Raw genomic sequence first — 12,058 nt, 5'->3', positions numbered from 1 at the left:
CTGGACTGGCAACTCGTTTCATACATGATATTACATGCTATCTAGGTTTGTCATAGCTTGTCTTCCAAGAAGCAAGCGTCTTTTAATTTCATGGCTACAATCACCATCTGCAATGATTTGGAGCCCAAGAAAATAAAGTCTGTCCCTGTGAGAGAGCCTACACATCACTAAGGAAGTTAGTGACCCTAGTGGCAGAATTGGCACCCTGGGCAGCAAATGCTCAATGCCTCCTGTGAATCCTCCCCACATACACCTGAGGCCATGACTACTCACTGTGTCTAGCATCCCCCCGCCCAACTGCTCTCACGGGGCCAGTTGTGAGAAATGCAACATTCTTAGGATATTGGCCCCAAGAAAGCAGGATAGAGATTCAGGAAGAAGCAGATGGACTGTAATGGAGATGACTACCTACATATGCCAGGTGCTGAGGGTTCTGTCCACTCTGCAGACACTCCTGCCACAGAATGGAGGCCTCTCCCCAGAGGCAGATAACACCTGTAGGGATGAGTTAGGCTGGTAGGTGTCCCTTGTTCTCTGTCTCTGTTGAATTCACCTCCATTTATGAAAAGATTTTGTTTAGAGAACAATTTTTTTTTCATTTCTGTATTATGTTACTGCATGGGTTGTTACCTGTCTTTAATGTCATCCCTTTTTAGGATCTATCATTAGATCTAAATATATACTTGTAGGAATACATCCTGGGCCTAGAGCATAGGCAAGGAAAAAAGAAAAAGGCAGAGGAGTCAAAGTGCCATTAAAGAAGAGAAGAATGAGAAGAATCTTGTGTGTGAGTGTGTGTGTGTGTGTGTGTGTGTGTGTGTGTGTGTAGCCTGCATCAACTACTGCTGTGTGTTCCACATAAAGGATAGATTGAGAACAATCCTTATCTTTTGTTATAATTTGAAAGTGAAATAGAATAATTTTCTAGGTGAATTGTGTAAAATGTCTTATAAAATGACAAGAGTTTGTCCTTTTTCTTTTGACTTGAATTTTACCATATCTTTCAGGAGATGGAAAGGTATATAAGAAAAGATTACTGAATAGTGTGAAACCTCTCAAAGGTAAGAATCATGAGAATAGCATCTAAAATTTATTGTGTTTTGCATCTGCTTTTTAAAATGTATGATTAGAATTTTGCTCTTTCAATGTTCCACTGATGTACTGATGCTGAATTTAGGCCTGGTAACCTACTATTCTTCTTTGGGTATAAGTACATTTGAAGAACTCATTGTTAGTAACATGTAGCAAGTTTGAAATTTTTATTTCATTAGGTTGGTTATCTTTATCACAGTTCATATGTTTATCTAATTCTTCTTTTTCACCCATGATTACTTCAATTAAAAGCTACAGCACAGTGTTAAGAGAGCATTTTCTCTTCTTGACTCCAATTCTAACTCTCTGGGTTCACTTAAATGGCCAGTGTTTCACCCTCCACTTAGGATGAAACTCAAAGATAGAATCCACTTAAAGACATAATCTTCCACTTCTTGGACTTGCTTATATTTCTTAAGTACACCCTCTTCTTTCCTAAGGGAAAAAAATCAGTGTCAATAAACTGGACACTCTAATGAAGGACATGGGAATTCAGCCTGAGAAAGAGGACTATGAAGATTTTCTGACCCATCTGCCAGTTGATGGTAAGTGTTTCAGATACCACTGTACCTAGAGGGAACCTTAGGGTTTCTACATAAGAGCTTCTGAAAGTAAACCTCTTTTTTAATCTCTTTTGAAAACTTATGAAATATTTCAAACATATATAAAAATGGAGACCAATATAACAAATACAGGCTAAAGTTAACAGATGTTATCATTTTGCATGCACCTTCCTTCCCTCATTCTCTCCCTCCCATGTATACCTTTTCTTAAGTAAGATAAAGTTTCATTAAGGACCCAATAAGACCAATTAACCTTGATAAAAGTGTCAAAAAAGCAAAGCTAGGATAATTCATTAGGAAGAAATTGCTAAGGGATGAGCCCCAGTCCAAGATTCCCTTATTAGGGTCTAACAAATCCAGTGGCCTTGAATTAAAAAAAAAAAAAAAAAGCTAATAAAAAGCAAGTTTCTGTAAGAAAGCTAGATAGCACATCTTTCAGCAGAGCCAGTACATGCCGATCAAAGTGAACAAATTGCTCTTCTTCCTTCAGTGTTCTGTTCTCAGCTAGGGCTTGGCAGGTATAGCTAAGGTAGGCTGCGGCCACCAGTAAACATATTCTATGTTACCCTTACCTATATCTGGCCTTAACATAGGAAACAGTTTTAGCCTAGCTTCTGGCCTTAACAGAGGAAACAGTTTTAGCCTATTTTTTAGTTTAAAACTTCACTCTCCTGGGTTTAACAATGCTGGTAATCATGGTCCCTATATATTAGCTAGGAGTCCTCAAAATGATTCCTACCAGAAAAGATATTATTACCAATAAATTATTTTTAGGATCCTTCATTCAATAACACAGTCAAAATTTTTTTCTAATTCAAAAGTGTGGCTATTTTTGCACCACTGAAATTCATTTGTCTAGCTAGCACGAACTATATGCAAAACCCTGAATGATAGACAAATTATGCCTGGTAGTATAAAGGAAATTAAGGCATGGTCCCTGCTGTCATATAGTTTACAGTCCTGAAGGTTGGTGGTGGGGAACATAAGCAAAATTTAGAGAGTGGGAAGATAGCATACTGTTAAGCTTTAAGAGTCAGATGCTTATGTAAATAAATGACTTCAGGGTTTCAGATTCTATCTTGACCATAGAAATATGTTCCAGTTATTGGGTTTGAAAAAAGGGAGAGGCCTCTTTTAATAGTATAGATTTAGATTTATACTATTTATATAAATAGATTTAATAGTAATCCCTCTATTAGAAGGGATTGCTATTAAACTTGCTTCTTTACATTAAGGATTATTTGATACTATACAGAAAGTGATATTAATTAAATGAATGCTCATGCTAACATTTTGATCTTTCCTGTTTCTTGTGTATTTTGAGTTAAAAGAGTTACTAAAGAAAATCATGAAAAATAGATGAATTCCAATACTTTACAACTTAATTGTTTACAACTTACAACTTAAATGTCTTATAACATTTTTCTCTAAGTTTTGAATTGTGCCTGAATTGTCTTTTCTGACAGAGAATCAAATGGTTGATTTGGATGTGGCAATGGATGATGCAAAAGCTTTCATTGGTGAGTAAGCAGTTAGGGGGAAAGGGAATTCATTATTAAATAAGACCTCAATGCTTTATTTTTTCAAAAACGATGTTTTTAAACAGTCATTTTTTCTTTAGGCTATTATTGACATGCTAAATTGACAAAAGACCCTGATGCTGGGAAAGACTGAAGGCAGGAAGAGAAGAGGACAACAGAGGACAAGATGGTTGGATGGCATCACCGACTCGATGGACATGAGTTCGAGCAGGCTCCAGGAGTTGGTGATGGACAGGGAAGCCTGGCATGCTGAGTCCATGGGGTCACAAAGAGTTGGACATGACTGAGCGACTGAGCTGAAATTGACTCCCTACAAATTTAATGTTAAATGTTTCTTTTATAATCTGATGTGGGATTTTCCCACATAGAGCTATATTATGTGATGTTTTTATCAATAATGTTTTCCACTTCACCATTGTTTAAACAACCAAAAACCCAGGTCTCCTGCATTGCAGGCAGATTCTTTACCAGCTGAGCCACCCAGGAAGCCCAAAATATAGGTCCACACTGTCCAATCTCAAGGTAAATTTTTGTAGGGTAGCTAGGAAATTCAGTTACTGTGTCTAAAGACACAATAGTTCAGGAAATTTAATGGCTGTTGACTTATATCTGGAATTATAAAAACTTTTCTTTTGCTTGATTTAAAAGTATGAATTCTATTTCTGACTCAATCCACCCACCCACATGTCCTTTGAATCTACATAGTTTAACAAATTTCATAGTCAATTTGCTTGTCTAATTAAAGATGATGCCACATAGGTAATCTGCTTCATAGTTTGAAATCTTTAGTCCATTCCTGAAATTGCTGTTGTTGTTCAGTCGCTAAGTTGTGTCTGACTCTTTGCAACCCCATAGACTACAGCATGCCAGGCTCCTCTGTCCTCCACTGTCTCTCACAGTTTGCTCAAATTCATGCTGGTAATGCTATCTGAGGTATCTGAGGTATCTGAGGTGGTTACCTCATCCTCTGCCACCCCCTTTCCTTTTGTTTTCAGTCTTTCCCAGCATCAGAGTCTTTTCCTAAAATGAGTCCTAAAATTGTTACATGTTAACAATTCCCATCTTTCCAAAGGAGAGAAGGTTAATGTCAGCGATCTGAACAATGTGATGAGGAGAATGGGGCTAGCACTCACTACTGAGGAGCAGAAGGAGCTGCTGAAAACTCTGCCAGTTCATGGTGAGGATTTAGCTTAGCCTGGGCTTGTGTGTGAAAACTGGTGAAATTATATATGTGTATTGTCCAATAAAACCTAAATTGTAAAATGCAATCCTCACACAAGAAGAAATCTTGTTCCTAACATTTTAATACAGAAAATTGACATCTTTTGTTGTTCAGTTGCTAAGTCGTGTAACTCCATGGACTGCAACAGACCAGGCTTCCCTGTCCTTCACTGTCTCCCAGAGTTTGCTCAGAGTCAGGTCCATTGAGTCAGTGATGCTATCTTTCACTAATATCCCACCATAAGGGCTAAATTATCCCGTCTCTCTGGGAGCACTGCCTAATCTAAATCATGACCAAGTCAAAAAGGGAAGTCAAAGGAGAAACAGAAGGAAGGGAAAAGGAAGAAACAAAGAAGAAAGACTATTTTTAATTCAACAGATCAGTTCAGTTCAGTTGCTCAGTCGTGACTGACTCTTTGCAACCCCATGAACCACAGTGTGCCAGGCCTCCCTGTCCGTCACCAACTCCTGGAGTTTACTCATACTCATGTCCATTGAGTTGGTGATGCCATCCAACCATCATCCTCTGTCATCCCCTTCTCCTCCTGCCTTCAATCTTTCCCAGCATCAGGGTCTTTTCAAATGAGTCAGCTCTTCACATTAGGTGGCCAAAGTATTGGAGTTTCAGCTTCAACATCAGTCCTTCCAGTGAACACCCAGGACTGATCTCCTTTAGGATGGACTGGTTGGATCTCCTTGCAGTCCAAGGAACTCTCAAGAGTCTTCTCCAACACCACAGTTCAAAACCATCAATTCTTTGGTGCTCAGCTTTCTTTATGGTCCAACTCTCACATCCATACATGACCACTGGAAAAACCATAGCCTTGACTAGATGGACCTTTGTTGACAAAGTTATGTCTCTGCTTTTTAATATGCTATCTAGGTTGGCCCTAACTTTCCTTCCAAGGAGTAAGCATCTTTTAATTTCATGGCTGCAATCACCATCTGCAGTGATTTTGGAGCCAAAGTCAGCCACTGTTTCCACTGTTTCCCCATCTATTTCCCAAGAATAGGTAGATTTATATCAATGAAAGCTTCCTTCAGCTTTGGTTTCATTCTTACTTGAGGATAAAACAGAATAACTTCTAAACAAATGAGAAAGGAGTTTTTTTTTCCTCCTGAAATTATGGATTCTATGTTGTCTCTGTGCTGTCTTTGTTAATATTTCCATCGTTTAACCTATATTCTTAATTGTGTCTTATATTACAGCTGATGGAAAAGTATTTAAGAATAGATTGCTAAAAAGTGTGAAGGCCCTCAAAGGTGAGTGAAAAGTATGATGAAAGAACAAGTAAAAATAAAATCCTTAGTATTTTCTTTTAAATATTCCAAGTTTACTTCCTGCCAATGTATTGATCCATTGTTATGACTCATAACCTATCATTCTTCTTTGTGTGCACTGCCCTTTAAGATACAAGTTAAAGTATATTACTGTAGGAAGTTTCTAACACTGTTTTCTGGATAGAACACATAAGTTGGTGGTTATTTCAATCAAAAATCATTAGACTGACCTGAAAGTAAAAGTGTACGTAGCTTAGTCACGTCTGACTCTTTTGACCCCTTGAACTGTAGCCCACCAGGCTCCTCCAGATTTTCCAGTCAAGAATATTGGAGTGCATAGCCATTCCCTTCTCCATGGGATCTTCCCAACCCAGGGACTAAACCCAGGTCTCCTGCATAGCAGGCATATTCTTTACCATCTGAGTTACCAGGGAAGCCCCAAACTTACCTACTCCTCTCTAAATGACCTCTCATGGAAAATGAAACAGAGTCCCCTGGATAGACATTAAAGAAGATATCCTATTTCCACTTTCTATACTAATTCAATGTAAATAATTATATTTTTAATTAGAAAAAATATTAAACACAAAATTATAAGAAAATTAATTCTACCACTTACAAAAATTGATATAAAGAAGTAAAAGCCAAGTCACAAGGATGTAATGTACAACATGGTGACTGTGGTGAAGAATACCTTATTTTATATTTAAAAGTTGCTAAGAAAGTAGATCTTAAAAGTTCTTACCACAAGGGGGTAAAATATGTAACTATGTGTGGTGAAGGAGGTGAACTAGATTTATTGTGGTGATCATTTTGCAATATATACAAATATTGAATAATTACATTGTATACCTGAAATTAGTATGTTATATGCCAATTATATCTCATATTTTTAAAGTGAAAGTCTCTCACTTCCCACTGATCTAATCCCTCTCCATAAAAATAAACACTGTTTACTGTTTAGCTTTGTCTCAATGGTTACCTTTCTGAATTTTTTCTTACTTTCAAATCTAAATCTTACAGGCAAATCTAAATCTTGGGAGAGATATATGTTAATAGTTTCTCTGTGCCCTTGTGCTTTTCTGTCCAATGAGGTTTCTGATGCATGATCATGATTGGCATTTTTCACTCTTAAGTGTCAATACTCTTGTTTTTATTCCATGCCCTTCTTTCCAAAGCACCAAGGGTCAAAATAAAAAAACTGGAATCTTTTGTGGAAAACATGGGAGTTAAACTCAAAGATGAGGAACTTGAGGAACTAATGACCCAACTGTCAGCTGATGGTGAGTGTCAGACATCTTATGTTCTTCAGAGAAGCACTGAGCCCTTGTATTAGAACTACTGTAAGTAGTCTTTTTAGTACAATAATGAAGTAAGTGTAAATAGAAAGACTTAATCTTGACTCATGAAGAAATATCATCTCCAAAAACACTTTTTAAAAAATACGTTGGGAATGTTGTTTGCAGGACTCAGCCATGCCTGGGAATATCACACACTTAATGAGTTAAAGAAAAATAAAATTTTAAATTTCATTCATAAGGGAACATGGTAATAAAGGAACATTTAAGAAAGTCAAAAGTCAGATGATGAACTAGGAGAAAATGGTAAGGTCCCTAAGGCATAAAAAGCCCTCATACATTGATTAAAACATACTGACAGTAGAAAAATAGGCAAATATTCATAAAAGAGGAAATCTAAAAGTCCAATAACATATGAAAAGACATTTACCTCACCAGTAATCATGAAAATACAAAATAAAGCAAAGCATGGGAATATTTTCAGTTCTCAGGCAAAAATTAATAAGACTGAGAACATTTAGTTCTGGTGAGAATAAGGGGAAAGGGACTTACTGATAAATTTGGGTGAAAGTTGCCATTGCTCTTGGAAAATCATTTGGCAGTACTTTGGGGGGAAAAAACATCCCTTTTCCCTGGTGAATCTAGCCTACACGCTTGATCTGTAATATATGGTATTTCTTTTTGCTGAGGTCTGGTCTGGTCCCTATTCTGGTCAGGGCATAGACTTGGATTACCATGGTATCGAATGGTTTGCCTTGGAAACGAACAGAGATCATTCTGTCCTTTTTGAGATTGCATCCAGGTGCTGCATTTCGGATTCTTTTGTTGACCATGATGGCTAGTCCAATTCTTCTAAGGGATTCCTGCCCACAGTAGTAGATATAATGGTCATCTGAGTGAAATTCACCCATTCTAGTCCATCTTAGTTCACTGATTCCTAGAATGTCGATGTTCACTCTTCTCATCTCCTGTTTGACCACTTCCAATTTGCCTTGATTCATGGGCCTAACATTCCAGGTTCCTATGCAACGTTGCTGTTTACAGCATGGAACCTTGGTTCTATCACCATTAACATCCACAACTGGGTGTTGTTTTTGCTTTGGGTCCATCCCTTCATTCTTTCTGGACTTACTTCTCCACTGATCTCCAGTACCATTTTGGGCACCTACCGACCTGGGGAGTTCATCTTTCAGTGTCCTATCTTTTTGCCTTTTCATACTGTTCATGGGGGTCTCAAGGCAAGAATACTGAAGCGGTTTGCCATTCCCTTCTCCAGTGGACCACATTCTGTCAGACCTCTCCACCATGACCCGTCCATCTTGGGTGGCCCCAGGCGGCATGGCTTAGTTTCACTGAGGTAGACAAGGCTGTGGTCCATGTGATCAGATTGGCTAGTTGTCTGTGATTGTAGTTTCAGTCTGTCTACCCTCTGATCCTCTCTCTCACTGCCTACCATCTTACTTGGGTTTCACTTACCTTGGACGTGGGGTCTCTTTTCACGGCTGCTCCAGTAAAGCGCAGCTGCCACTCCTTATTGTGGATCACAATAAACTGTGGAAAATTCTGAAAGAGAAGGGAATACCACACCACCTGACCTGCCTCTTGAGAAACCTGTATGCAGGTCAGGAAGCAACAGTTAGAACAGGACATGGAACAACAGACTGGTTCCAAATAGGAAATGGAGTACGTCAAGGCTGTATATTGTCACCCTGCTTATTTAACTTCTATGCAGAGTATATCATGAGAAACGCTGGACTGGAAGAAATACAAGCTGGAATCAAGATTGCCGGGAGAAATATCAATAACCTCAGATATGCAGATGACACCACCCTTATGGCAGAAAGTGAAGAACTAAAGAGCCTCTTCATGAAAGTGAAAGAGGAGAGTGAAAAAGTTGGCTTAAAGCTCAACATTCAGAAAACGAAGATCATGGCATCCGGTCCCACCACTTCATGGGAAATAGATGGGGAAACAGTGGAAACAGTGTCGGACTTTTATTTTTTGGGCTCCAAAATCACTGCAGATGGTGATTGCAGCCATGAAATTAAAAGACGCTTACTCCTTGGAAGGAAAGTTATGAGCAACCTAGACAGCATATTAAAAAGCAGAGACATTACTTTGCCAACAAAGGTCTGTCTAGTCAAGGCTATGGTTTTTCCAGTGGTCATGTATGGATGTGAGAGTTGGACTATAAAGAAAGCTGAGCGCCGAAGAATTGATGCTTTTGAACTGTGGTGTTGGAGAAGACTCTTGAGAGTCCCTTGGACTGCAAGGAGATCCAACCAGTCCATCCTAAAGGAGATCAGTCCTGGGTGTTCTTTGGAAGGACTGATGCTGAAGCTGAAACTCCAATACTTTGGCCACCTGATGTGAAGAACTGACTCATTTGAAAAGACCCTGATGCTGGGAAAGTTTGAGGGCAGGAGAAGGGGACGACAGAGAATGAGATGGTTGTATGGCATCACTGACTCAATGGACATGGGTTTGGATGGACTCCGGGAGTTGGTATGGACAGGGAGGCCTGGCATGCTGCGGTTCATGGGGTCGCAAAGAGTCAGACACGACTGAGTGACTGAACTGACTGACTGACTGGTCCCTATTCCATCACTAACTTGCTGACAATTTAATCCTACTGAATCTAAGTTTCTTCACCTGTAAAACAAGGGGTTGAATTAAATTATTTTCTATGGTAACTTCTTGCCCTGAAATAATTTAGAGAACGCATATAAAGGTCTTACTTCGGTGTCTAGAATACTCAGTAAATGTTGGTCATGATGACAGTGGTAGAGGTGAAGATGACAGGGAAGATGGAGAAAATGTTGAAGAAGAAAAGGAAATTCTGTGATCTGTGAATCAATATTGCTTGTTATATAAATATAAGTCCTATGCTATGCTAAGTCACTTCAGTGGTGTCCGACTCTGTGTGACCCCATAGACGGTAGCCTACCAGGCTCCCCCGTCCCTGGGATTCTCCAGGCAAGAACACTGGAGTAGGTCGCCATTTCCTTCTCCAATGCATGGAAGTGAAAAGTGAAAGTGAAGTCGCCTAGTCGTGTCCGACTCTTAGCAACCCCATGGACTGCAGCCTACCAGGCTCCTCCGTCCATGGGATTTTCCAGGCAAGAGTACTGGAGTGGGGTGCCATTGCCTTCTCTGATATAAGTCCTAAAAGAATAAATATTTGTTACAAATTATGACCTTCATATAAATACATAAGGTAAAAATACAACTTAGAACATTTTACATGAAATAGCACTGAGCTCACTGGCTTCCTTCTCCACTTCTCCTGTTCTTATTCCTGGCAACTTTAATATTCTCTGTATAGATCAGAGGCCATAGACCTCTTCCACAGTCTGATGAATTGGACCCCTTCTGAAAAATAATATTTTTAAATGCATAAACTTAAATACATAAAATTACCAAGAAGCTAATTATATTAAAATGCAATTTATCAAAACATTAGTGGAAGAAAGTATTAGTACTTATTAATACATTAAACAACTTCTGGTGTGATCACTCACTTAGAGCCAGACATCCTAGAATGTGCAGTCAAGTGGGCTTTAGGAAGCATCACTACAAGCAAAGCTAGTAGAGGTGATAGAATTCTAGTTGAGCTATTTCAAATCCTAAAAGATGGTACTGTGAAAGTGCTGCGCTCAATATGCCAGCAAATTTGGAAAACTCAGCAGTGGCCACAGGACCGAAAAAGATCAGTTTTCATTTCAATCCCAAATAAAGGCAATGCCCAAGAATGCTCAAACTACCACACAATTGCACTCATCTCACACACTACAAAGTAATGCTCAAAATTCTCCAAGCCAGGCTTCAACAGTACATGAACCATGAACTTCCAGATGTTCAAGCTGGTTTTAGAAAAGGCAGAGGAACCAGAGACCAAATTGCCAACATCCGCTGGATCGTGGGAAAAAAAGAGAGTTCCAGAAAAACATTTATTTCTGCATTATTGACTATGCCAAAGCCTTTGATTGTGTGGATCACAATAAACTGTGGAAAATTCTGTAAGAGATGGGAATACCACACCACCTGACCTGCCTCTTGAGAAACCTGTATGCAGGTCAGGAAGCAACAGTCAGAACTGGACATGGAACAAGAGACTGGTTCCAAATAGGAAAAGGAGTATGTCAAGGCTGTATATTGTCACCCTGCTTATTTAACCTCTATGCAGAGTACATCATGAGAAACGCTGGGCTGGAAGAAGCACAAGCTGGAATCAAGATTGCCAGGAAAAATATCAATAACCTCAGATATGCAGATAACACCACCCTTATGGCAGAAAGTGAAGAAGAACTAAAGAGCCTCTTGATGAAAGTGAAAGAGGAGAGTGAAAAAGTTGACTTAAAACTCAACATCCAGAAAAATAAAATCATGGCATCTGGTCCCATCACTTCATGGGAAATAGATGGGGAAACAGTGGAAACAGTGTCGGACTTTATTTTGGAGGGCTCCAAAATCACTGCAGATGGTGACTGCAGCCATGAAATTAAAAGATGCTTGCTCCTGGGAAGAAAAGCTATGACCAACCTAGACAGCATATTAAAAAGCAGAGACATTACTTTGCCACCAAAGGTCTGTCTAGTCAAAGCTATAGTTTTTCCAGTAGCCATGTGTGGATGTGAGAATTGGACTATAAAGAAAGCTGAGCACCAAAGAATTGATGCTTTTGAGTGGTGTTGGAGAAGACTCTTGAGAGTCCCTTGGACAGCAAGGAGATCCAACCAGTCCATCCCAAAGAAAATCAGTCCTGGATATTCATTGGAAGGACTGAGAATGAAGCTGAAAATCCAATACTTTGGCCCCCTGATGCAAAGAACTGACTCATTGGAAAAGACCCTGATGCTGGGAAAGATTGAAGGTGGGATAAGGGGATGACAGAGGATGGGATGGATGGATGGCATCACTGACTCAATGGACATGAGTTTGAGTAAACTCCGGAGATGGTGAAGGACAGGGAGACCTGGAATGCTGCAGTCCATGGGGTTGCAAAGGGTTGGACACAACTGAGCTACTGAACTGAACTGAACTGAACAAACTCTAGTACCAG

The 12,058-nt window shown here is 39.3% G+C and overlaps 1 protein-coding gene across 1 annotated transcript in view; it reads left to right on the top strand.

Moving 5' to 3' along the window:
* LOC129650792 (uncharacterized) overlaps positions 1 to 12,058 on the top strand; it is a 91,079-nt gene that overhangs the window by 67,685 nt on the left and 11,336 nt on the right. The window contains exons 19-24 of the mRNA XM_055579598.1: positions 1,008 to 1,061; positions 1,533 to 1,637; positions 3,122 to 3,175; positions 4,269 to 4,373; positions 5,627 to 5,680; positions 6,877 to 6,981. Of these exons, the coding sequence (XP_055435573.1) occupies positions 1,008 to 1,061; positions 1,533 to 1,637; positions 3,122 to 3,175; positions 4,269 to 4,373; positions 5,627 to 5,680; positions 6,877 to 6,981 (477 nt within the window). The remainder of the gene's footprint in view (positions 1 to 1,007; positions 1,062 to 1,532; positions 1,638 to 3,121; positions 3,176 to 4,268; positions 4,374 to 5,626; positions 5,681 to 6,876; positions 6,982 to 12,058) is intronic.

This window comes from Bubalus kerabau, chromosome 4 (genome assembly GCF_029407905.1).
Source record: "Bubalus kerabau isolate K-KA32 ecotype Philippines breed swamp buffalo chromosome 4, PCC_UOA_SB_1v2, whole genome shotgun sequence".
Taxonomy (NCBI): domain Eukaryota; kingdom Metazoa; phylum Chordata; class Mammalia; order Artiodactyla; family Bovidae; genus Bubalus; species Bubalus kerabau.
This window is presented reverse-complemented; position numbering and strand designations above follow the sequence as displayed.